This window comes from Rhinichthys klamathensis, unplaced genomic scaffold (assembly GCF_029890125.1).
Source record: "Rhinichthys klamathensis goyatoka isolate OS25496 unplaced genomic scaffold, OSU_Roscu_1.1 h1tg000597l_1, whole genome shotgun sequence".
NCBI lineage: Eukaryota > Metazoa > Chordata > Actinopteri > Cypriniformes > Leuciscidae > Rhinichthys > Rhinichthys klamathensis.
The window spans coordinates 315,001-342,459 of NW_026607053.1; the positions used below are offsets into that span (position 1 = coordinate 315,001).

Here is a 27,459-nt window from a genome sequence, read left to right on the forward strand (position 1 = left end):
CACACATTGATAGTCTACTGACACCTCCAACACCCAGCTATCACGGGAATGGGTGGACACAGGAAGAGAGGATCCTGGGAAATGGAGCAGGGCGAGGTGTGGTCACACCACACAGGATACGCAAGGTGTCGAGGATCAAGTGTGTGAGTGTGTTTGTCAGAGCGAGACGTAATCAATATGGGCCTGGGCCAGAGTGGACACGTGTGTTTGAGTAAGGGTTGTGTGTAAGATGAGAGTTTTGGCGATTCTAGAGTATAACACATCCAGCGTGTTGCTGTGAGGCTCCCTCGCTGAATCAGGTCGGCAGTGAAACCGTCAGCTGGGACATCAGCAACACGACCCCCACACAAATATGCAAAGGTCAACAGTCACAGACTACGACATGCGTACATTAGGACAGATGGACAATAGTGGACGGCCCATAATGCTTTGCAGCTTTGTCAGTCTACTAGAGCAGGTCTTGCAAGAAAAACACCGAAATAAATCCAAATGTTTTATGCTGAAAACGAGACCAAAATATCGCTAACCGCACCTGCTCACTTTAAAGTCCCCATGAAATCAAAATTGACGTTTTTTGGGCTTTTAGTATGAATGTGTTAGGCTTAATGTTCTCCAAGTGCGCTTCAAAACAATGACACAATTCACATTTGTTAGATATACACAAAACTTAGCCTCTCACTTCCGTTCAATATGGATCAATGATTATGATGACATCACTCGGCTTCTCATAAGATTTTCTGTCCAATCAATCAAGAATCTGAAGCCCCGCCCCCTACATTTTAAACAGCTGTGGTCGAAATTGCTCACTTGTTCACACAATTACTATTTTCTACACAGTGAATGGCACATAGTGCACTATATAGGGGATGGGGAACGATTCAGACAGTGTAAATATGCTTTCCATTGGGGCGAATGAAGTCTGGTATCACGTTACTTTAATGTTTTGATTCACTGGTTCAATGCTTATAAAAAAGAAACCCATTTGGTAACACTTTAGATTAGGGTCCAATTCTCTTGCTTATTAGCATGCATGCATACTAGAACATATTGTTTATTAGTACTTATAAAGCACATATTAATGTCTTATTCAGCAAGCATGACCATAAAATTAACAAATACCTTACCAACTACTAATAAGCAGTAATTACGGATTTATTGAGGCGAAAATCATAGTAAATATTGAGAATTGGACCCTAAACTAAAGTGTGACCAAACTTTATTTTAATCCCTACAAGAAAAAGGCTGCTGAAAACGTGGGAATCTGACACCGCATATAATGAACCTCGTTTGCATAGACAGACATGTTTGCCAAGACTGGCGATGACTTTTGAGTACACGAGGTGCATCGCTCTAGAGCAGTGGTTCTCAACCTCTCCTGCAGGGACCCCCTGACAGGCCATGTTTTTGTTTTAACTCTGAAATGGCACACCTGATTCAAGTAATTAAAGGCTTAATGAGTAATTAGAGTAGGAATAGTTCAATTAATCAATTAGTCAACTACTCATTAAGCCTTTAATGACTTGAATCAGGTGTGCCATTTCAGGGTTAAAACAGAAACATGGCCTGTCAGGGGGTCCCTGCAGGAGAGGTTGAGAAACACTGCTCTAGAGTGACGTCAAAACCCGGAAGAATAATTCGCCAGTTTCCTCGAGATTTTCCAATTGTTTTTTTTTCATTTTATAAGTGAAATAAGCTCTGTGGTTAACATAACTTGAAGGTACGGTTTGCTCTACAGCATTAATGTGGATTTTGAAGCTATTATGTTTATAAAAAAAACCAAAAACGTGTGTTTTTAACAAGTAACTAGATAAAGTTTGGAGTGTGTGCAGTTTAGAGCAAAAGTACGAAATCGTATAGAAGTATCTTTAAGTTATGTTTACCACAGGCTTTGTTTTACTCATAAATGGAAAAACCCCATAGGAAAAAAACAGCGGCGAATTAGACTTCCAGGTTTTGATGTCACGACTGCAGCCATCTATTCCAACACAAGTACTTGTGTCATACAGGCCTAAACGGAAAGAAATACCTGTCACTTGAGAGGATTAGCACAGTTCCCTCACTGCTTGTTCTCATTACCGCATCACGATTGCTTTGTTTTCATACGATGTCTTAATGGCCGTGTTTCTGTGCTGTGTCAGTCCACAGCTCATATGTTATGCTGCAGAATTACAGGATCACGGTCCATATTTGGCAAAGCGCTCTAATGATGTGCTGCATCTGTTCTGCTTTCTTAGGTTTTCCTGGATTAACACTGATGTTGCCACTCTGTCTGTGTTATAAATCTGAGAGACACTGCTATTTGAAATGACTGAGGGAAAGATGGGAGAAGTGATACAGTTCCTTCAGGAAATGATGTCATAAACACCCATGCCATCCATCATCAGAGATCAGCTTTCCCAAAACTATTTAGCTATATAGCAGATTCTATTCAAAGTGTTTCTTAGCTTACACTATGAAATTTCTCCACCCAATCATTGGTAGGTTCATTTTCATAATAATTTGAAAATCGAGTTGGTGTGTGCAAACGTGTTTGGTTACAGGTAAATGTTAACATCCATACCGACTCAAATCCCTGCTGTGTTGATGATATTACAACCTCTGTGAACAATAACTCTGTGAACATAGTTTCGAAGGCTGTCATAGCCTTGGCACTGACCAATGAACTCACATACTTACAATTGTGCCACTTTTTCTTCACGTTGATGTGCCAAAATTGTGCTATAATATGTGAAGGGGTGAGACATTTCAGAACCAAATGTCTATTGATCACCCCTCATCCATCTTTTGGATCATCGGCATTTGGCTTTTACAGTAATAACAGGGATGTAATCATTTCAAAAACTCACATCTGTTAAATAAGTGGTGTGATGTGGACTTAATCATGTGTCTGTTGCTGCTTTTATGTCATGCACATGGACATGTCTGGAAACGCACACACACACACACACAGATCAGGTGTTTATGTAGTAGCCTTTTTTAGGCAGATGTTGAAGTAAGTGTATTGCTTGTGTTTTGTTCTGTGGTGAGGAGATGTTTCCTAATGACCCACTGCTGTGAACGTTTAACATATCCACTGTATAGACACTAGAAAAACACACAACTTCAAAACTTGATTTTAACACAAGGATATACAGATAAATTCACAATAGGTCCCTTGTATAATATCATATAATATCTTAGTGTATATAGTTTTGTTTAGTATATATTCTTAGTATATACAAAAAATCTCTCAACTTCAGTTTCACGTTATGGACTCCTTTAAAATTGTTTGGTTTTCTTTAGTATCTGTTTCCCTGCTCTGTTTTGGTTTCCCTGGTTACTGATTATGTCCTAATATGTTTCTATGGTTACTTATGATATGCACCTGTCTCTCATTATCTTCGCCTTGTATAGTTTTGGTTTCCATGGTTACTGATTATGTCCTAATTTGTTTCTATGGTTACTTATGATTTGCACCAGTCTCTCATTATGTTCGCCTTGTATAGTTTTGGTTTCCATGGTTACTGATCATGTCCTAATTTGTTTGTATGGTTACTTATGATTTGCACCTGTCTCTCATTATGTTCGCCTTGTATAGTTTTGGTTTCCATGGTTACTGATTATGTCCTAATTTGTTTCTATGGTTACTTATGATTTGCACCTGTCTCTCATTATCTTCGCCTTGTATAGTTTTGGTTTCCATGGTTACTGATTATGTCCTAATTTGTTTCTATGGTTACTTATGATTTGCACCTGTCTCTCATTATCTTCGCCTTGTATAGTTTTGGTTTCCATGGTTACTGATTATGTCCTAATTTGTTTCTATGGTTACTTATGATTTGCACCAGTCTCTCATTATGTTCGCCTTGTATAGTTTTGGTTTCCATGGTTACTGATCATGTCCTAATTTGTTTGTATGGTTACTTATGATTTGCACCTGTCTCTCATTATGTTCGTCTTGTATAGTTTTGGTTTCCCTGGTTACTGATTATGTCCTAATTTGTTTCTATGGTTACTTATGATTTGCACCTGTCTCTCATTATCTTCGCCTTGTATAGTTTTGGTTCCCTTTCGTAGTCACTCCGAGTTACGTCGGATGACGGAGAATGGGGGTTTCGCCAGAAAGCCAATCCTCTTCGAGTATTAAAAAACGAGCCAATGGCAATGAAATGCCATGGGTCTGCGGAATTTGCATAATGTATCTCCGCCTCACCGCGTGAGTATTTAAGGAGAGACACCTGCAACAGCAGATCATGTTTTCGCTTCGGAGCCAAGAGAACCTCTTCACTCCACAGCCACAACTGAGTTTACAAGTGACTCACCTCTTCGAGACGAGCGAACTCTCCAGTGTTGGTGTGACGGCGGTATCCAGCGAGTCTTCACATTGCCTGCGATCTGTGCAGTGGTCTGCCTGACTTTGTGTTTTCTCCCTGGTCGCCTCAGCATTGCAGAGTTTTTCCTCTCCTAAAAGAGCTGCACGTGGCACGTCTTTTTAAAGATGTCTCGCCCGTGTTCTTCTGGTTGCGGTCGATATTTGTCGTCTTCTGATGGGCACGAGCGCTGCTTTGTGTGTCTGGGCTTTGAACACGCTAAAGCAGCGCTCGTGGATGACTCATGTTCCTTCTGTGGGAACATGGCCATCGCAACACTAAGATTAAGACTCAATGATCTTTCAGTGAGAGTCCCCGCGTCCACCACCCGTTCTGCTTCCTCCACGAGAGGTGGTAGTTCGGCTGGGGGACAGGGTGATCTGAGGGTGACGGTGTGGAGCAATCCGACGATGCGTCCTCGGACCACGCCCCCCTCCGCTGTGTTGCAACCCGCGAGTGCCGCGGTGATTCAGGCGGGCTCTTCTTCGGAAGCCCCGCGTGTTTCATTCGGCGCTCCAGAGGATGACGCGATGTCGATCGCGGCATCACAAGGTGGGCTTGAGTCTTCAGGAAGTGAGGATGCGGCTGCGTTGCCTCCTTCGGGAGTCCCAGCGTTGCCCGTGTCGGATCCTGAGATGACAGCCATGCTGTCCCGGGCAGCCGTGAGCATCGGGCTAGAGTGGAACCCTCCGCCCTGCCCCGAGCGCTCGCGGTTGGACGATTGGTTTTTGGGTGCGGCTGCCGCCTCACGGCCTCAGCCAACCCCAATTCCTTTCTTCCCGGAGCTGCATGAGGAGCTGTCGAGATCATGGAAGGCTCCTTTGACCTCCCGTGAACGCTCGTCAGCTTTCTCCGCCTTTCCTCCCCTCGATGGCGCAGCTGCCCATGGGTACACTGGGATTCCCCCGGTGGAGCGCTCTGTTGCGATGCAACTGTGTCCTCAGAGCGCCTCCTCTCGTGGCAATCCTAAGCACCCGTCCAAGGCCTGTAGATTCTCGTCATCTATGGTGGCGAGGTCTCACAGAGCTGCAGGACAGGCGGCTGCTGCCCTGCATGCGATGAGCACCTTGCAGGTCTACCAGGCCCAGCTGCTCAGAAACATGCACGAGGGCAGGACTGACCCAGGGACGTTCGACGAACTGCGTGCCGCCACTGACCTCGCTCTCCGGGCGACGAAAGTGGCCTCACGCTCCCTGGGTCAGGTGATGGCCACTAATGTGGTCCAGGAGCGTCACCTATGGCTGAACCTGGCCGATATGCGGGACGTTGAGCGGACTCGTCTGCTCGATGCTCCCATATCCCAGGCCGGCCTCTTCGGCGGAGCGGTTGAAGACTTCGCCCAGCAGTTTTCAACCGCACAGAAGCAGTCTGAGGCGATCAAACATATTCTGCCCCGACGGCCAGCTGCTGCCTCCACCCAGCCGTCGGCACAGACGCCTCAGCCTACTCGCCGCCGAGGGCGCCCTCCTGTGGCTCCCGCCCCTCCCGCACGGCCCCAGCAGCAGCCTTCACCCGGGCCGCGTCGTGGAGGAAGCCGCAGGAAGGCGTCCCAGCCCCCTCAGGCCCCGCGCCCCGCTAAACGCCAGGCCAAGCGGCGCTCCTGAGACGGGCTGCTCAGTGATGGTGTCGGTTTTTTCCCAGGAGGCGGTTGCAGGCCCCCTCCTTCCCCCGGTGGAGGGCCGGGGGAGAATCTTTTGTTCTCCACTCCCCGCTGCTCACCCACGGGTGGGCAGCACCCTAATGTGGTTAAAGAAAGAACCGAAATGTCCATCACTGAGCACACAGAGCCGGATGACAGTGCGCGACGCCCCCGTGCCTCGCCACTCTCGTCCTCCTCTGTCTCTGAGGGCGAGGATGACAGTGCGTGCCGTCCCCGGACCACACCACTCTCATCCCCCTCTATCGCCAGACCCCTGGCAGAGCAGACCCCCGTGGAACGCTGGTCCTTCCCTGGTCTCCTCTGTCAGGGCGCGGAGCTTGGCTGTGCACACGCTCAGGGCCGCTATGCCACCCTTGCCTGTGCCGGTCACTCCGCCTCGCTGCCCCTCCGGGGGGACGCCTGTGGCTCGGATGATTCCGCTGGATCAGTTTTTGGGGGCTTGGTTAGAGCTCCCCAATCTGTCCCGTTGGGTCGCCCGAGCTATCAGGCTCGGCTATGCGATTCAGTTCGCACGGTCTCCTCCCCGCTTCAGGGGAGTCCGCTTTACTATGGTCGGTGGCAATGCCCCGATCATGAGAGCGGAGGTTGCTACCCTGCTGGCGAAGGGTGCAATCGAGGCTGTCCCTCCAGCCGAGATGAGGTCAGGGTTCTACAGCCCCTACTTCATTGTCCCCAAGAAAACCGGTGGGTTACGGCCAATCCTGGACTTGCGCGTCCTGAACCGCTCCCTTCACAGGCTGCCGTTCAGGATGCTTACGGCCAAACGCATTTTCGAATGCGTGCGGCCACAGGATTGGTTTGCAGCAATAGACCTGAAGGACGCCTACTTTCATGTCTCCATTTTACCTCGACACAGACCGTTTCTTCGGTTTGCTTTCGAGGGGCAGGCATACCAGTACGCGGTTCTCCCATTCGGGTTGGCTCTGTCTCCTCGCGTCTTTACGAAGGTCGTCGAGGCAGCCCTTGTTCCCCTACGCGAACACGGGGTTCGCATCCTGAATTATCTCGACGACTGGCTAATATTAGCTCATTCTCGAGATCAGGTTTGCGAACACAGAGACCTTGTGCTCCGGCACCTAGCCCGTCTGGGCCTTCGGGTCAACTGGGAGAAGAGCAAACTTTGCCCCGTGCAGAGGATCTCTTTTCTCGGTATGGAGATAGACTCGGTCGCCATGTCCGCGCAGCTTACGAGCGAGCGCGCACACTCACTGCTGACTTGTCTTCGACAGTTTGAGGGCAAGAGTGCGGTCCCACTGAAACTTTTTCAGAGGCTCCTGGGGCATATGGCATCCGCAGCCGCGGCAACGCCACTCGGATTGCTTCATATGAGACCGCTTCAGCTGTGGCTTCGCGATCGGGTCCCGAGGTGGGCATGGCATCGCGGTACGCTCAGAGTTCCAATAACTCCGACCTGCCGTCAGACCTTCACCCCGTGGCGGAACCTCAGCTTTCTACGGGCCGGAGTTCCCCTAGAACGAGTTTCCAGGCATGTTGTCGTCTCCACAGATGCCTCTGCCACGGGCTGGGGCGCCATGTGCAATGGACATGCAGCCGCGGGCTCCTGGACAGGACCCCAGCGCCTCATGCATGTCAATTGCCTCGAGTTGCTGGCAGTACGCCTTGCCCTGCACCGCTTCCACGCGTTGCTCCTGGGTCAACACGTACTTGTCCGCTCGGACAATACTGCGACTGTAGCGTACATCAACCGTCAGGGTGGTCTACGCTCTCGCCGTATGTCGCAACTCGCACGCCACCTCCTCTTATGGAGTCAGAAGCACCTGAGGTCCCTTCGTGCTATTTACATTCCAGGAGTGCGGAACCTTGCAGCCGACGAGCTGTCACGGCTCCGGCCAACCTCTGGCGAATGGAGACTCCATTCCCAGTCGGTCCAGCTGATATGGGACCAGTTCGGGGACGCACAGATAGATCTGTTTGCCTGCCACGACTCGTCCCATTGCGCCCTGTATTACTCCTTGACCGAGGGCACGCTCGGCACGGATGCACTGGCGCACAGCTGGCCGCAGGGCCTACGCAAGTATGCGTTTCCCCCAGTGAGCCTTCTCGCACGTACTCTGTGCAAGATCAAGGAGGACGAGGAGCAGGTCATATTGGTCGCCCCATACTGGCCCACCAAGACCTGGTTCTCCGAACTGATACTCCTCGCGACAGCACCTCCTTGGCCAATTCCTCTGAGGAAGGACCTCCTTTCTCAGAGACGGGGCACCCTATGGCACCCTCGTCCCGATCTTTGGAGACTCCACGTGTGGCTCCTGGACGGGACGAGGCAGGTTTGAGTACCCTGCCACCAGCGGTGGCGGCTACCATCACTTCCGCTAGAGCATCGTCCACGAGACATGTCTATGCGTTGAAGTGGAACCTCTTCGTTAACTGGTGCTCTTCTGGCCGAGAAGACCCCAGGAGATGCTCGATCAGCGTTGTGCTTTCCTTCCTGCAAGACGGGTTGGAGCGAAGGCTGTCTCCCTCCACCCTGAAGGTGTATGTGGCCGCTATCGCCGCATATCACGAAGCAGTTGAAGGTAAGTCTCTTGGAAAGCACGACCTGATCCTCAGGTTCCTGAGAGGAGCGAGGAGACTGAATCCTCCTCGCCCTCCTCTCGTTCCCTCTTGGGACCTCTCAGTGGTCTTAAGTGCCCTGCAGAGGGCTCCCTTTGAGCCTCTGCAATCAGCTGAGCTTAAGATCCTGTCAATGAAGACAGCGCTCCTGGTTGCGTTGGCCTCCATCAAGAGGGTAGGGGACCTGCACGCATTCTCCGTTGACGAAGCGTGCCTGGAGTTCGGGCCCGGCCTCTCTCACGTGATCCTGAGACCCCGGCCCGGATATGTGCCCAAGGTTCCCACCACTCCCTTCCGGGACCAGGTGGTGAACCTGCAAGCGCTGCCCCGGGAGGAGGCAGACCCAGCCTTGGCACTGCTCTGTCCAGTACGCGCACTCCGTGCTTACGTAGACAGGACGCAGTGTTTCAGGACCTCAGACCAGCTCTTTGTCTGTTATGGTGGGAAGCTGAAGGGAAAGGCTCTCTCCAAACAAAGGTTGTCTCACTGGATAGTGGACGCCATTGCTTTGGCATACCAGCAGCAAGGTCGACCATGCCCCCTTGGTGTGACCGCCCACTCCACCCGGAGTGTGGCGTCCTCTTGGGCTTTAGCGCGTGGCGCCTCGCTAACAGACATCTGCAGAGCTGCAGGCTGGGCGACACCTAACACATTCGCCAGATTCTACAATCTCCGAGTGGAGCCAGTCTCCGCCCATGTACTGTCTTTTTCAAGCTAACATGGGAGCTGTTAAGTGTCTCGCTTGCTCGCCATTCCACTCCACGGACTGGATACGTGCGATATTTCCTCAGGTGAGCCTTCCCCTCTGAAGCCCTGAGTTCCTCCAGCGCTGTTGACGCTGGCGCCAGTGTCTATTGCCTGTGCGTCGGCTAGGTGCCTCCGTGTGCATGGTTCCTCCTCTGAGTAACCCCCACATGTGTATTTTCCACTGTAAGCCTCTTTGAGCATGTGTCTTTCCCTCGGCAAGTCACCTGCCACTCCTGGAGTTGAAAGTAGATGCCACCCTACGGGCTGGTCACTCCAGTGTTCCTCCATATGAAGCCCCCTCGGGCCATATGTGTATTCTTAAGTCCTCCCTACGGGTAGGCATGCTGCGGCATATCTCCCCTGAGATATGCTTCCCAGTGTACCTTGGTATTCCTGTGTTAAGTAGGACTCCTTCGTCCGTGCCTATATCACGACAGGGAGGTCAGACTGCGCAGGGCACTGGAAGACAGCTGTGAAGGTGGCGTGATTACACGGGGACCCCCATTCTCCGTCATCCGACGTAACTCGGAGTGACTACGAAAGGGAACGTCTCGGTTACGGATGTAACCCTCGTTCCCTGAGTAGGGAACGGAGACGTTACGTCTCCGTGCCACTTCCGCTGTACCGCTGGGTCGACGCCTGAGTTCAGTCTCGGCTCCTCAGCGAAGACATGATCTGCTGTTGCAGGTGTCTCTCCTTAAATACTCACGCGGTGAGGCGGAGATACATTATGCAAATTCCGCAGACCCATGGCATTTCATTGCCATTGGCTCGTTTTTTAATACTCGAAGAGGATTGGCTTTCTGGCGAAACCCCCATTCTCCGTCATCCGACGTAACGTCTCCGTTCCCTACTCAGGGAACGAGGGTTACATCCGTAACCGAGACGTTTCCCTGGTTACTGATTATGTCCTAATTTGTTTCTATGGTTATTTATGATTTGCACCTGTCTCTCATTATGTTCGCCTTGTATAGTGTATATACTCCCTGTTATGTTCAATCCCTTATGGGTTTTCGTTTATGATTTGTGTGGTTAGCGTTAATCCCTGCTTGACCTCATGTGTTTCTCCTCAGTATTTTGGATGATAATAAAGACTGTCTACTTGAATCTTCGTCTTTGTGTGTACTTACCACAGTAGCGTTTCAGGCCACATTCACAAAATAATTTAAGGAATCCATTAATTCTTATTATTTAGTGTATTAAAATATACGTATTAAACAAATAAATAAAGATATGTTGCTATTGAAATAGCAGGGGTTCCCAAACTCTAGTAGTATGTTTTATCTCAAATTATTACTTTTGTAAATTAAAAACGTATTGTAAAATAAAAAATATATTTGATAATTATAGTAATGAATATTAACTGAGTATTTAATATAATAATAGTAATACTACTACTACTAATAATAATCATTTCATTTTACAGAACAACAATAAAATTACAATACTAATATTTATGGCTATCTTAATTTCTTTGCTTTCAAAAGTTAAACCATAGCGCTTTTATTTTGGAGGAAAACCACAGGGAGACCTTAGCACTTCTCTTTTGGATTTAAACAACAGGTTTTATATAGGATTCTCAAAATGAATTTGGGAAGATGGTTGGTACATTTTCAAATGCACATTATAAGTGACCCAAACTGATTCGATTCGAGACACTGAAAACACCAGATTGTGAGACAAAATGCTTCACAACTCAAATTGCATGTTTTTTTTAACTAAGAAGATCTTTCACACACATGCACAAGCAGAGTAATGCAAAGGCAATGGAAAAATCAGTGAGAGAGAGATGGAGAGGTGGAAGAACATGTGTAAGTAAATGTGTCCATGTATGCGTGTAGACTTACCCGAGTGTGTGTACGTATGTGCATTTTAAGGCCGTCGTTCTTGCTGAAGGCCTTGTCACAGTATGGGCATTGATACGGCCGCTCACCTGAAGACAGACAAGGACAGACAAACAGCAGACTTTCAGAAAACAACTCACTGATAGACATCCAAACACATCTGCTTAATGTGAACAAACAGATAAATAATTATTAGGAAGAAAATAAGATACATATTTTACTTCACACTGATATATAATACAACAGCAAAATGTTATAAGAGGATCAAAGAGTCAATTCTACATCCTCCAGGAAGTAACTACTCTACCATGTGACCAAATCTCAAGATATTACAATTTCAAAGCAGACATGGCGCTGTTAACAAGACACCATTGACTGCTGCTGACGACAGTAAGGGGTGCCGTGTTTCCATTACTCTTCAAATTGCGCAAATTGAAATTGCGAATTGAAAATATGCCCAACGGAAACACGGCAGGTTCGCAAAAACTCCTATATATCGCAAAAAAACCCCAAAAAAATGCTCGTATGTGGTTTTTCAGGCAATTCGAAAAAGGAATATTTTTTTCGAAACAGTTTTTGCGCATTTACAGATCACTTGGCGTTCGTAAAAGTCGATCATTCTTTAAAGAAGCCGCGGTATGTTTGAACAGAAGATCAGACAGAGTTCTTTGTTAAACTCATAGAGTATTATGGGAATATGTGCTGCTCACAATTAAGGGGCTTTCCTCGCCATTAATGTTGGATAATACGCCTATGTCTCCTTCCATTAAAAATAATAGCTAGTGGTGGCTGAGATATACATAAACCTACCAGTGTCCGTGCCATGATTTTTGGAAGGACTTATCGCAAGAGGAAAAAAATGACGTTTTAGTCGCAGAACATCAGTTAATGGAAACGCTGTCATTTCGCAATAGTTTTTTAATCGACAAATAGAAAATACTGCAAAAGTTTTATGCAAATCTGTAATGGAAACGCGGCTAGTGACTTGTTCCGTACTACTGCATAATATCTGACCCTTACATCTAAGCCAGTGTTGGCATAAAGACGACTGAACTGGAGATTTCCATGTCAAAAAAGGCGGGGCTGCAGAGCCACACCTACCTATTACATCATCACCATGGACCAATGGTGGTTCGAAGGCGTTTAACAGCTGGAGCTTTGGCAAGCGGTTTTGAACTTCCAAAACGAACTCCAAACGAACTTCTTTGTGGCCTGATTTTTATTTAGTTTTTTGCGAAATGACACCAGTTTGTTCTTAAATTTCGCCTGAAGTATATCGGAGCCTTAATTCGGTTACTTGGATGCTAGAATACGTTCTCAAAAGTAAGACTCATAAACAAAGACCATGACGTGGCAGTGGCATGAATCTTTTTGGGGTATTTTTTGGTAACACAGTCAGTTACGTCATTGTTTAAGTCAGTTGGTTTTAAAAGAACGCCACAGATCTCCGTCTGAGGAAGAGTGCCAACACTATAATTGGTGATCAAGGCACATTATGGCATCACGGTCACTCCTAACGTTCTGCACCACAGGAATCAAAGCTTGGAAAACAAACTGGAATCTTCTGCCTTTTTTTGGATTGAGAATGTTTTGATGCCAGGCATAATTCGGGTTTGGAACGGGAAAGTTGGCACAGAACTTCGGAATCTGCATAATATTAAGGGCTCCAATATGTTGTGGGATTCAGTGCAGAAAGTGTATTGTGCACAGAACCAACTAAATAAAACACATTTGTCGACTTTGAGGGTATAAATGCTGCACCTTAAGGCTGGGTAACTTTTGTAAAAATTGTTGTTGATTGCAAATACCTTTTTTAACCCAAGATCAAGCTGTATATTTCAATCAGATATATATTTATGCAAACAGAGTAGGCTTTAATCTTTATGAATGCGAATATATATGTGATGTGGTCCACAAGGAATTTAAAATATAAAACATGGATTTCCAAATCAACACTTCATGTGTCTTTAGATTACCGGTCTTCCTTTCCAGAAATGTAAAAGCACACACACAGGGTTTTTGTGTCTCTATCTCCACCATCTTGAACCGCAGAGACCTGAAGTGGGTGGAGCCGGTTAAGCCACGCCCCTCCACGGATCAAAGAGGTGCTGAGCTGAATGGGAGAGATGCTATCGGAGCGCGCTCAGTATCACCACAAAGGAGGAGTGACAAGCTGTCAATCAGAGAGCGGACAAACACTGCAAACACAACACTGTGGGTCTGCTTTAGATAAAGCTGATCCTGGTTGCAGATAGCGGAGCAGTTATGATTGCCGCTCTACAATCCTGCAGTGTGAGGTAACAAACTGGAAGCCCAGTTCAGCAGTTTAGCCAAAAGAAATACTACTAATTAACATAATTTGCATTGCAATGTGAATGCTATAAGTATTACGCATTACTATAATGCATTACAATAACCTCTGGTTTCACAAACAAGGCATAGGACGATCTCCAATCTCGGTGTGTGAGTGACGTCTGTGTAAACGGTTTTAATGCACATCTTCCAGCCAATTAGAATCAAGCATTCAGACAGAAACATGGTATAAAATAAAAATAATGTATCCTTGTTACAAATGAATTTGATTTTCTGTTTTTCTTCAAATAAGTAAATCAAGAAGGCCTTATTTGACTGACTTTTATCTAATGAATGCCTAAGTACCACTTGAAAAGACGCAGAACATTTTGGTAACGCTTCCTTTTACAGTCCTGTTACCCATGTACATACTATGTACTTATTATAGTAATTACAATTACTGGGTAATAACTAGGTACTAACCCTGAACCTCCCCCTAAACCTAACCCATGTACTTACCTTATATTAGCCAGTACTTTCTAGGTAAGTACACTGTAAGTACATGTCAGTACTGTACTGTAAAAGGAAGCGTTACCAACATTTTACGTCAACAACAATGTATGGGATGCAGCCATTCCACACAATTCCACTGATTTTTGCCACATAGTGCAGAAAAAGCAATAAAACGCACAGATCATTTCTTATGAGTGTAATTACAACATGGACACTACAATGTAAAGTGTGATCAGGCAGTGGCATACTTTAAATAATGTGGTTAAATTTGCAATAAATGAAAATGGGACATCTCTCCATAGAGCAAGGCCTGTTTCACACGGGTGTCTGCAGCATGTGTGTACTGTAAGTGTCGTGCACTTCATTTCAGATCAAATATTAACAGGACACAGTATTCTGCACTCGTAAGCAGCTCAATAAGGCATCGCAGACACAGGGGCTAAACTGCAAATGAGTTTCAGTGCTGAAAGCTATTTACAGTGTGGCACATGCAGAACTGAATTACAAAATATGCAATGTAAAAATGCAATACAAATCTCTTTACTGACACTATCTTTTGTAATACATGCTGTTCTGAAGCAACCCATCTGCCTATTACCATTAGTATTATGTATAATGCGTTTTGGATCCTAATGTACCCAAATTAGATTTCATGGTAATCAAGTTAGTAAAACTTCTGAATGGCCCACTTCTGATTACCATGTTAAAACTGTTACACTGGGAGAAAGAATTATAGTGTTTGAAAGAATTTTCACAATTATTACAAAGAATTGGCAAGTAACACATTGAATTAAAAATGACATTTTTATGTAGAAAGACTCAAATTGGACTTTCTTGTAGAACGTACTCCAAAAATCTTTGTTTTATTTACAATTTTGAAAAACTGCAGTGTATTAGTGTTGTAACCCAAACATAAATTATTTTTCTTTATATAGGCACAGGTACAGGCAGTAATATTTGACTTGACAGACAAAAGAAAAATAAACTTTCCTTGGAAGTAGAAACTTTACTCTAATCAGTGGCACTTATAACTAAGTAGAGAACGTAATGCATATACTGTGCATTATATTTTGGTGTGCGATGGATTCATTTTTAAAATCAGGACTATGTGACGTACAAAATAGGCTTTGCATGATGTCAGCAAAAAGATTTCCCCACATAACACACATAGATAGAGATAGAGATAAAAGTTAGCTTATTGGCACAGTTTCAGTTGCTCTGGCATGTTGTGTAGGAATTATTTTTTAGAGAGTTTTGGAAAAGACGTAAAATATCAGGCTCACATAAGCGTGAGATCCAGCTGTCACTAGCAGGAAGCAGAGAGAAGCCCAGGCACGTGAAACAAAGCTCTATTCTCATTACAGGCCTTTCTGGGCTAATGAAATAAGGGTTTTCTGGATGGAGAATGGCTCCCTTTGGAATAGGTAATGCGTCTGGCAATTGGGGCAGCCCCGCAGAGAAACGTGAAATGGCAAAACATAACTTAATAAGACACTGCCTTCAGAGAGATGCCAATTGCTGTGTTCCTGTAGTGTGTGTCCTGATTGTGCAACAATCCAGTTCCTAATTCTAATGCGATCTCTTAAGGGAATAATTGTTGGATCAAGAAAAAATAACGTACGTAGATTAATTAGATAAACGAAGAGATTGGCGAGGGAAAATGTATGCTGCCCTTTGAATAATAAGGTTAATTAGCTCAGCTTCAGGGGGAATGCACATGTAAGATGTTCATTAAACATGAGACCGCTCTCCAAACGAGTCTGCCGAGGCTTTACAAATGATCCGTTATGGTGCTGATTTGATGGGGACAAGCTTCCCTTGTACACTTCCAAAAAATGGATGTAATGCACAGTGTAAAAAACCAATGCAATCCACTTAGCATAGTTCTTCATTACGGGACAAATACATACTCCAAAGCAACTTCCTCCTGGAGCCACCAACCAACATCTATATGACCAGCTGCATAGCCTCAGGACTGCTGTTAGGACAACATGGAAACATGATGACATGTTTTTTGCACGTGCATCTTGAAACCAGTCTTCACCAGCCGCATCTTAAAACCACATCCCCATCTATCTCTCGAGATTAAGTGGTTTCCTCCTGTGTATTTCTGCCATCAGGAAACGTCCTCACCCCGTAAAGCTATTTATCACCATTGCGTCCGTCGCATTCGTCTTGCGTGGATTGACGCTAATTTGCAACTTTCATTGACAATGTCAGTGTCGGTTTACAGGTCAGCATGTTGACAAACAAGAAAATGTCCTTCACAGATGTGCTTGGGTACATCAAGAGGAATCCATCATGTATGTAACAAGTAGGGCATTGGGCTGGAGCTTGTCTTAGCCTGAAGGACCTCTGTGGAAGACATTAGAAGAGGGATCCAACAAGACAGGGTTCGGCCCCGGACACTGGGTCAAGGGATTTGAGCATCTGTCAGGTCTGTAAAACAGGGATTAGCTCAGGACAAAAAGAGCCTGTGCTTTCATGAGCAGATGGTATTGAGGAGGACCGTTCCTGGCTGAAGTTCTGCCGCTTCATCCTCAGTCTGATGGACTATTGTCTTATAATAGGAGTCTCCGATATGCGCAGATTAGTGATGCACGGGTCGTCTCATTACCCGCGGACCCCACGGGTAACTCGCGGGTCGGGTTGGGGCGGGAAAGAAATTCTCACTTTATTAGCGGGGCGGGTTACTAAAAGCAAAATTAAAAAAAAAATCCATGTGCAATTTCCAGCCTATATAAAAATATTTGGGAATATCTATTTTCATATTTTATTAGGTTCTTTGATAAGGTTACAATACGAATGCCGTAGCAACGTAACTTGTGTGATTTCCCCAGACCTTTGGCGTCACGTGACACTCACGAAAGCGGCGCGCCAAGCAGCTCCCGCCGCCAGCCACAACAACAAGAGCGGAGACATAAAAGTGAAGATGGAAGACGAGGTGCGGGAGAAATTGAGGTCGGGAATTTACATAATTAAAAGTAAAAAAAGGTCAGGCTGCTTATTCCAATGTTTGAGACCGGTTCTCAGACATAGTTGCAGCAGGAGAGACAGTATCGGCTACGTGAAGCGCAACTCGTGTGAAAAAAATACAAACAGGAGAGCCACAAAACGGGCATTTCCAGCATGTCAAGACATATTTGTGGGGGATCTAAGAAATAACTAATTGTTTAGCCTATTAGATGAATACAAACGCTGCTTTGTAAATGTTGAATATGTTTATCATTATCTGATTTATGGTTCATATTCACAATCGTCTGTTGTTGCCAGTTTACGAGGCGACGTTTCCAAGCACTTTCAGGCTGAAATAAAGGCTGTTTTCATTTACATTACAATGCCTAGTAGTATGTCTATTTAACAGTCGCGGGTGCGGGGCGGGGCGGGTTGTAAAAATAGATACAGAGGTGCGGGGCGGGCTGGGCCAGGCCAAATAATTTCATAAAAGCGGGACCCGCGGGTTGGAAAAAAAGCCGACCCGCGCATCACTAGCGGAGACATATCAAATACATCATGGCTCCTTCCCTTTCGGATATTGGTCTACACTGAGTGCTTGGATCATATCTGATGCGAGAGCGGCATCTAGCTCCACACAACAGGGTGTTCGTACAAAAACATTGTGTTTGAAAGAAGACACCTCAAAAACACTTCACTTTGCTTTATACTTGTTTTTGAACGCAAGAACACGTCATGGGGTGCGTTTCACCTACGACGACACCACTCGCTGCTTCACTACCATAGTACGATGCATTGTTGAAATCAACCAGCTAGTCACGACTGTTTCCCGAAACCATATGTCGCAAATTGGTCGTTCAACAACGTTGGTTAATGATGTCACGAACTTGGTGGAGTAATAACTTCTTTTAATGAATCGTTTGAGATATATATACGTATAAATATATATACGTCCGTATAAATTACGGACAAGGCATTTGAGGACTGTCTCTCATTTTTCTCAGTTATTTTGCTTTATTTCCAGATTCAATCATAGTCTCGTTCTTGCGTACTAGAGCACGTTCGCACATGCGCACTCTTCAAAAACGACGCTTTAAATCTCTTGACAAACGACATTTGTATGTTTTCTAAAAAAAAGATGCAGAATGTACTGAAAGTCAGCTTGCTTAAATAACATGTCATGCAAAGAAGAAACTCTGCTTCTAACCGCAGGTCGAGCGCTGTCGTTCCAAACACACAACTTTGCGATGCCGTTTGCGAATGTTCATTAGAACGATGGTTTCGGGAAACACGACTCGTTGAACTGATGATAACAACAGAACTTGCGACCATACAGTAGTTGGCTAACGATGCTTTTGGGAAACACACCCCTGTGTGAATGGTCCCTAAGAGTGTGTGTTGTCTTGATAGTTGTTGGATTTAGTACTAAAAGTAAAAGTATCTAGTAAAAATAGGAGCCACAACGATATTAAAACTCCAGACGATAACGATAAGCTGCGCATTATTTTCATGTTATGACTGATGACAGACAATTCTTAACTTTTTTGCCAAAAACTAAAATAAATTGCTTTAAATGCTACAAGTGAAAGACATCCCAACATGTAAAATGTAAAGTATAAAACATTTATTAATTTTGAGATTTGATAAAGATAAAATTTAACATTGAGCACCTGATGATGGCAAAGTGAGTCTACTCACATAAATTGGCTAAATTAGAATGCACAATTATATATATATATATATATATTCAATATCGATATATATATATATACACCAATATGATATATATATATATATATATAAACTCTCTTCTATTGGTCAATAACTAATACAGTACAGATGTTTAATATATATATTACACATTCTTAATTTGAAGGGAAATATTATTAAGAGACATATTTCACCCAAGCATGAAAATCCTGAACTCAATATACTCCAGCTCATGTCGTTCAGAAACTATATGACTTGTATATTGTGTGACCATGCATTGGAAGTTAAGGGGCTCCAATTTAGTTTGTTTCCCAACATTCTTCAAAACATCTTGCTCTGCTGAGATGAATACAGGTTTGGAGTGACATGGCCTCTTTTGACTTGGGCCGGTAAGTATCCACAATAGTGACAGGTTAAAAAGCTACTCATAACACTGTAGTGTAGTGGTGGCATATGCAAACAGAACTCGCTTCAAAACATAAACTGTGAAAATCTACTCGTTATTTTGATTTATCTAGTGGATCACTATCTGAGACCCTAGTGTGCGGAAAGGGGGCTAACTGATGTAGCATGTGTTGTAATGCGACACCGTCTTTGTGTGACCCGAATGTCTCTGCTCTCTTTCCAGATCCCGGCGGTCCCCTGTGGCCCCAGACACCCCCGTCTGCTAATCGATCCGTTTGGCACCCCCCTCGTGTGAGAGAGCGTGTGTGTGTGTGTGTCTGGTGAACAGATGGTTGTCCCTGTCACATGCCAAGCATTGTGCTGGTGTTATGGGGAGATCTTTGTAGCTCAGGGCCCTCAGTATGAAAAACATTAGGCCTGTCCATCACACACTCCATCCTGGCTTCCTTTTTTCATTCCAACATCCAAAACCGACTCACCCATGCAGGTTAACACATTCACACACACACACACACACACACAGTAAATGTAAGCTTGAATGCCGCCGGGTACGGACCAGCAGACTGGAATGGTGCAGTAATACAATATTGATCGGTTCTGACCGATAAGTGATTGACTTTGATCAGTCACAGACACACAAAATCACTTCATACTTGACCTGGTGATTACTGACAGACCTTTACAACTAATGCTGCTGCCGCCACACATGCTTAAACGTTGCCATGTACGCACTGTGTTCAGTACACGTATGCAGACCTACACACACTGCCGCTACACACACTGTTCAGTGAATAGTGACTTTTTTTAGTGAGAGTTGTTTTAAATGAAATTAAAAGGCACACTATGTAAGATTTTTGGATTAAGCTATCCCCAAACCACTTGACCAGGGTTATATATTTTGTTGATTTGTGTACTTACATTATCCCAAATAGTTTCTAAGAATGTTCAAATCCAAAGATATAAGCAGTTTTAACAAGGACACGGACCGCCTATCAATGTCAGTGAATAGTGACTTTTTTTAGTGAGGTGCTTTAAATGAAATGAAGTGTTTATTGCCAAAGGTTTTCAGGTGCTGACAGTCTAAAGGAATCACAACACGAATGTACGGCGCAAAGATTCGAACCCGTTTGGACAAGCAATTTGTCTGTTGGGACCAATATGGGAACAAATGGCAGACATTGGGAATTAAGATGTAAAGTTACTCTCTGAAAGTAGGTGGCGCTTATGGGACAATTTGTTATGATGTATATCAAAAAAACACCAAACGACGCAACTTACAGTGGCCCTATCCCAAATGGCCATTGTGTGCACATGTCCGTCAAAGGAGTAGTTCACTTCAGAATAAAAAATCCTGATAATTTACTCAGCCCCATGTCATTCAAGATGTTCATGTCCAGCTTTCTTCAGTCGAAAACAATTTAGGGTTTTTGAGAAAAAACATTCCAGGATTTATCTCCATATAGTGGGAATAAGTGTCTTATCTAGCCAAACGATCGGTCACTTTCTAAAAATATACACATTACATAATCATGTTGAAAGGTCAAGGGTCACAGGCGGAGGTACAGACCTAGAGTTTACAAAGCGAACGTGCTAAGACTAAGTCAAACGCCATTTCCAAAAAAATAAATAAATAAATAAAAGGTAAAACAACGATGTCGGATGATTTGAAGTTGGAGGAGAAAATGAGATGGAGTTTTTCGCCCTACACTACATTTCCCCCCTACGTCAGGTTACTCCCTGACCTTTCCAACGTGATCACGTAATGCGTGAAGTCGTGGACGTGCAAGCCAAGCATTTGTGGTTAAAAAGTATATAAAATGTTTATATTTAAACATACATATATGGTATATAAATAATGTGTTTTTTATATAAAACAGCCTGATGGCTTGGCTAGATAAGTCCCTTAATCCTTGGCTGGGATCGTGTAGGCTGGGACCCGTTGGTTCCCGTTGAAAAATCCTGGATGTTTTCCTCAAAAACCTTAATTTCTTTTTGACTGAAGAAAGAAAGACATGAACATCATGGATGACACAGGAGTGAGTACATTATCAGGATTTTTTTAATCTGAAGTGAACTACTCCACAAGAGCATTGCGTAGGTGACCCAGTTGTCATTTTAGGTTGTACCGGCCAGTCAAAGCAGAATTACGTCACGAAAGTGTGGACTTGGAGGAATTTGGTGAAGGCTTAGGGTTCTGTTTGGGATAGGGCTAGTGATAAGAGTGCCTGTTCCGGATTCCTCTTCTGCTATTCGCCGTCGCTTAGCAAAATAATCTATTTTTTTAAGGACCACCAAGTCGTAGTTTCATACAGCAGGTCAGTGACCAAAAGCGTAAATCTTATTGGTTGACCTGCTTTTTTGCAGTACAATGTTAAAAAAATCTGTCACACTGATGCCATGTTTGGGTTGGTCTTCAACATGTCATTAGAAATTCGTCTTGGTGTGAACTGGTCTTAACATGTACAGTTGGAGTATGCAGTTATATCGGTATGTTGAAACCCTCCGTTGTTGCATTTCACCACTTTTCAGCATCTCTTAAACATTAAGTTTTAAAAGGTGGTTTCAAAAATCCTGGGTTCTGTTCCATTCAGCTGAGAGTGTCCAACGCGAACGGCTCCTAACAACACTTCTGATATGGTCTGTGGTGCACATGATCCTAAATCCGTCTAATTACACATTAATAAGTTTGATGAATCCTAAAGAATCCTGAATTTCTTCTATTGAGTCAACATTTGATTAACTTACTGAACTTCAAGTTCCACGTCAATGTATCAATTCAGTAATTCAATAATGTCATTAGACTGCTTATACTTGCTATATCACCAAGAAGAACAAAGAAATCTGTTTATTTCGCAATTATGTCTTTGGTTATCCTCATGTTTTAGCTTACAATAAGCCTTACTGCAACGGAATTTAAAAAAAGGTCTAACTAGTGAAATCCTATGAGAAGAAAATATTTAAATTGTTACATCAATCAATTAAATATATCTCACTTTACGTTTGTGGTGGGTTTCGAGATTGACCATTATTTTTTCCTAGCATGAAAAACGTTGGGAGTCCCTAATTTAAACAACCCTCCAACTAATCAACGTTGAAAAAGCTTAGCTTTGCACAGTCCTGCTCCCAATGCTGTCATCTAATCAATCAACAGTGGCAGCTACAGTAACTGAGGGAAAATATTTCCCAAACACATCTTGAATCTGAATTAATTCAAGTGGAAAAAGCTGTTCTCTTGTTTGGATCCAGTAGTAGGCAGTTCAGTAGAGATGTTTATATCACACACATACTTAGTTTTACTGGACGGGATGGGTTTCACTTTCCAGATGTGGATGGACAGTGTGTGTGTGTGATTGTCTAAGTGAGCACTGTTAGACTACTGTGAGGACACAGACTCCTGCAGCGAGAACATCCCAAAGAATTACCCATCACTACACACACACACACACACATGCGCGTGCCTCGGCTTCCTTCAGATACATGTGCAGAACTTCCTACAGCAGCTGTTCCATAACATTTCATTCTGCTATCCTTCCACATCTGAGCACCATAAACATGCCACTCCAGCCCTGAGATAATACGGCTTCATCTCCTCAAGGTTTAATTGTTGTGTGAAATCACTTATCGGATGGAAATCAAGTGAAACCCTGTCTTAAATCAAGCGGAAACCTTTTGGCTTTTGATCGATATAAAGTCCGGTCCAGCTTATTTTGGACAAGAACCGCCCACTGCAGTATAATCTATACATTTCATGTCATATAGATATACATTTTATTCAGTGTCTCTTAGTTTGTCAGGAGAATAAAAAGAAACGGGTTTTGAAGAGTGTGAAGGTATGAATGTGAACCCTGGAGTATGACATAAGAGGGAATCCCGATTGAATCGGATATCTGGAAAATAAAGCAAAACAACAGAGAATAAAAAAACGGAAGTAGTCCACAGGTTCCATGTTCGATATTTAAAGAAATAATCTGATATTAACTCAATCACGAACCAATTCATTGGCAGTAATTACTTTACCACCTCCACGATGCCACTAACGACAGTTCTACTGTTGAACCAATGTGGTTTGACCGACGGATCTGCGGAAAATGTAACTAGCTACTCACGACTGATAACCTAATTTACATGCATAACCTAAGTTCTCCAACAATGCATCCCACTATGGCAGTTAAGTTGTTGTTGTACGTGACACTCATCTCAGTTTGTTTTGTTTTTAACTCTTTCACCGCCAGCGTTTTTTTTTTAAGTTGCCAGCCACTGCCAATGATCATTTTCACAAAATGTTCATGTCCCCCAGAATATTTTGTTGTATGAATATCTGAACATGCATATATATATTTATTTATATAAGAAAGAACAGACCCTCTGCTTTTTAACAAACATGCATTTTTTTTGTTTTTATCAACACTCGAATGTGGGTAAGTTTAAAGGAACACGCCGACTTTTTGGGACTTTAGCTTCTTCACCGTATCCCCCAGAGTTAGATAAGTCCATACATACCTTTTTCATCTCCGTGCGTGCCGTAACTCTGTCTGACGCACCCACCGCTAGCCTAGCTTAGCACAAAGACTGGAAGTAAATGGCTCCAGCTAGCATACTGCTCCCAATAAGTGGCTGTTCCCAAAAAGATGGCTGTGTCTCATATGACCTTGTTATTTGTACACTCTGTGACTATACAAATCACAACATGTAAATAGGAAAATGTTTGCGTTATTTTGTCACTTATTGGGATTAGTATGCTAGCCGGAGCCATTTACTTCCAGTCTTTGTGCTAAGCTAGGCTAGCGGTGGGTGCGTCAGACAGAGTTACGGCACGCACGGAGATGAAAAAGGTATATGGACTTATCTCACTCTGGGGGATACGGTGAATAAAGTCTCAAAAAGTCGGCGTGTTCCTTTAATAAAAAAGCAACATTTTGAGCAAAAAGCTGAGAAAATCATGTTTTTGTCAAAGGCTACGCCTGGATCGGATTCAGAACGATGATCAGAACACAGATGGAGTAGATCGAGTCCATCAACACCCCCACAGCTTCAAAGTCCTTAACCCTTCATGGGTCGACATTTCATTCAGTAACATTAGGCAGTTTTGATTTAATGTTGATGATTGCCATGAAGCTTGCAAAAAAAACAAAAAAAACTTGTATCTGCTTCTTCTTCCCCTGTGTTTTGATCTGGAGATTCGGTTCTCTTTCAGAAGATGTGTAATAGCGCCCCCTACCGTATGCATTTCAATAAAGTATAGCAAGCAGTCTCAGACTGCACAACATTGAAGAAACGATCAGAAACTGTGTCTAAACAGTCCGAATTTCCATCCGTCCAGTAATAAGCACTGACTACTTTATGGACACACAGTATGTCTGACAACGTGAAAGAAGAATTTTGTGTGACTAAATCCATAGTAACATTGAAAGATTTCACGCAATGAACCTCGCAATCCCTGACAAATCCAGGGATCCGTTCACTCTGAGAAACGCTCATTCTAAGACCAGTATCCTGTAAACATATCTTTGTTTTCCAGTGGACTGATTAAAAGCTGTGCACGGTGCGGCCCGATCCCCGGAAATCATGACAAGCCAACCCATTAAATTGGAATCAGACGGGATTTTGAGAAAGCTGTTGTCATTATTGTGTGTAACATCCATCAAGCGTTCTGTGATCGGTCCTGAGGCTCAGACTAGTGGAACGCTTTACATGGACTGTAATACCTTATTTGTGTAGTACCTCCCTGATTCTGTTCACTAGTACAGAAGGGCACGATACAGATTTTTGGTAGAAAAGAAAGGTGGATAAGGAATATTGCTAGTACACTAGTCAAGTTGGCCTGTATAGTTACTCTGATGTAGGTTCATGTCCACCATTTCTTCTGTGTATTAAGTAAATTACAAGTATATTGTTCATGGTCTGACAGAACTTGCCTAGAGATGGTGACCATGATAGTGAGAGTATAGTGATACAATTTGCTGTCTAAGGGTATCCATGAAAAGCTTACAAGATTGTACCTATAAAATTTACAAAGTTAATGTGTTATTGTTACATCTTAAAGCTGCGGTGCAATCGATTTTGCCGTAAAACTGCACATTACTCGGAAAGGAACATTGTTCTGGTAAGTACGTGAGTTGGGCTTTGGCTCAGAAAGGAAAAATATGATGCTGTAAGGTGTAGGTATCCTTTTATCAGAGCAAATTACAGTACCGATGCCAAAAATACCTCCCTTTTAAAAGAAAAAACATACAGTAACTTAAAAAAAAAATGAATACCTGTTCATAACATAAAAGAGACAAATATTTGTGTAAAAACGTCTTTTGAGCAGGCAACTGTCTTCCACTTCTGCTCTGAAAGCTGTATACAAATATATAAATATGAAATGATAAAAAAGTAAATACAAATATGAGGTGAAGAAATTAATGGGAATAAATAAAAATTAAAACTAAATAGTAATATAAAAAAAATAAAACTCATAAAAATGACAAAACCAGAAAAAAGGACTCAATTAAATTTGAAAAATGAATGCTGAAAGTATACCCAATTCAAAATATCAATAAAAACCTAGACTATAATAGTAAAATGACAGTGTTTGACTACACTTTATTTTAAGGTGACAGTTACATTGTTTAGGGTTAGTTACTTGTAATTATGCATTATTTACTGTTATTAGTATAGTAAGTCCATGTAGTAATGTATAACCTTAAAATAAAGTGTTACCGAGTGTTTTGTACTCAATCTTCAACCATTGTAAATCTACCAGGTACGATAATATTACTACTAAATCTGCCTGGAGTTTGTGTAGTGAAAGACCATCAAAATATGCTACATTCAAGACAGACAACATTACCAACACAGAGGTAGGTGGAAAACCAAACCAAACAGGATATGAGACAGACAGGACTAGGACTTTTAGTTAATGTCAGAGAAGCGTGTTCAGCTCATGGCTAATGTTTCAGCAACGGCCGTCGATAGCATGAGCACTGACCTCACGGCTGAACTACTTTCACTGATGAGGGCGCTAGACTAATGTGGCTTGATCTGGCCTGAGGGCGAACGCATAGGCTTTTCCACACATGTATGCACACCTTGTACATTGTGGCTGTACAATGAGTCTTTTCAGCTCCACGTAAATGAGATGTAAAACCAGGGCAACTTTAGCTTCTCCCAGACCTTGACACCTCGCATGATGTCATTCAGCCCTTCACATTCCATAAGTGTTTCCTTCAGGTCCTCCTGCATTCCTCCTGCCAAACGGCACCACGCTACCCCAGCAGGGTGTGCAAACTAAGACACGCACACATGCAGACAGAACATCCATTCACGCCGGGGACCTTGGATCTGTTTGGAGGGTTTTTTTAGCTCGACCTTTAAAGAGGAACACCCATTCCATCTTAAAGCGGCCCCGTTTCCATCGACTTTGAACTTTTGTCCTGTATTTGGCAATCTCGTGGCCGTGACGTACCAAGCCGATGGCGGGCCATCATTAAGCGTCTGTAGGCCTAGTTTTTGTGGTGGGTTTGGCACCAGTGGCACTAGTCGGATTACTATCGGCCGCTTATCGTCCGATTGAGCCGACGGAGAGAGAGAGATCACTCTGGGGTGCGTTTCCCAAAAGCATCGTTAGCCAACTATGGTGGCAAGTTCTGTGGTTATCATCAGTTCAACGAGTCGTGTTTCCCGAAACCATAGTTACAACGAACATTCGCAAACGGCATCGCAAAGTTGTGTGTTTGGAACGACAGCTCTCGACCTGCGGTTAGAAGCAGTTTCTTATGTCCTTCAATAAATCCTTGTCTTGAGCCAAATAAGCAAGCTGACATTCAGTACAATCTTTATCTTTTATTTAGAAAACATACAAATGTAATTCACGTCTTTCAGTTTGTCAAGAGATTTAAAGCGTCGTTTTTGGATGTGCGTGATCTAGTGCGTAAGAACGAGCCTATGATTGAATCTGGAAATAAAGCAAAATAACTGAGAAAAATGTCTAGCATTAATTCGATCTCAAACAGATTCATTAAAAGAAGTTATTACTCCATCATGTGCGTGACATCATTAACCAACGTGGTTGAACGACCAATTTGCGACAATATGGTTTCGGGAAACAGTCGTGACTAGCTGGTTGATTTCTTCAACGATGCATTTTACTACTTTTTTACAACAAAAATGAAGCATCACTGAACTTACTTAAGCTGGACTGTGACACTATTTTCTTCTGGAAACAAACTTTGTTGCATTATTTTCCTGTTATCTCTGTAAAGCTGCTTTGAAACAATCTGTATTGTAAAAAGCGCTATATAAATAAAGGTGACTTGACGATGGTAGTTAAGCAACGTCTTTGTACGGGAAACACACCCCTGATTTAGCTTAGCGAAGCAACGCACAAAAGGCAAAATAAAAGTGATTAAAGCAAGACAATGGCACAGTC

General features: G+C 43.6%; 1 protein-coding gene across 1 annotated transcript in view; it reads right to left on the reverse strand.

Moving 5' to 3' along the window:
* prdm5 (PR domain containing 5) overlaps positions 1–27,459 on the reverse strand; it is a 108,881-nt gene that overhangs the window by 16,222 nt on the left and 65,200 nt on the right. The window contains exon 14 of the mRNA XM_056240429.1: positions 11,178–11,263. Within this exon, the coding sequence (XP_056096404.1) occupies positions 11,178–11,263 (86 nt within the window). The remainder of the gene's footprint in view (positions 1–11,177; positions 11,264–27,459) is intronic.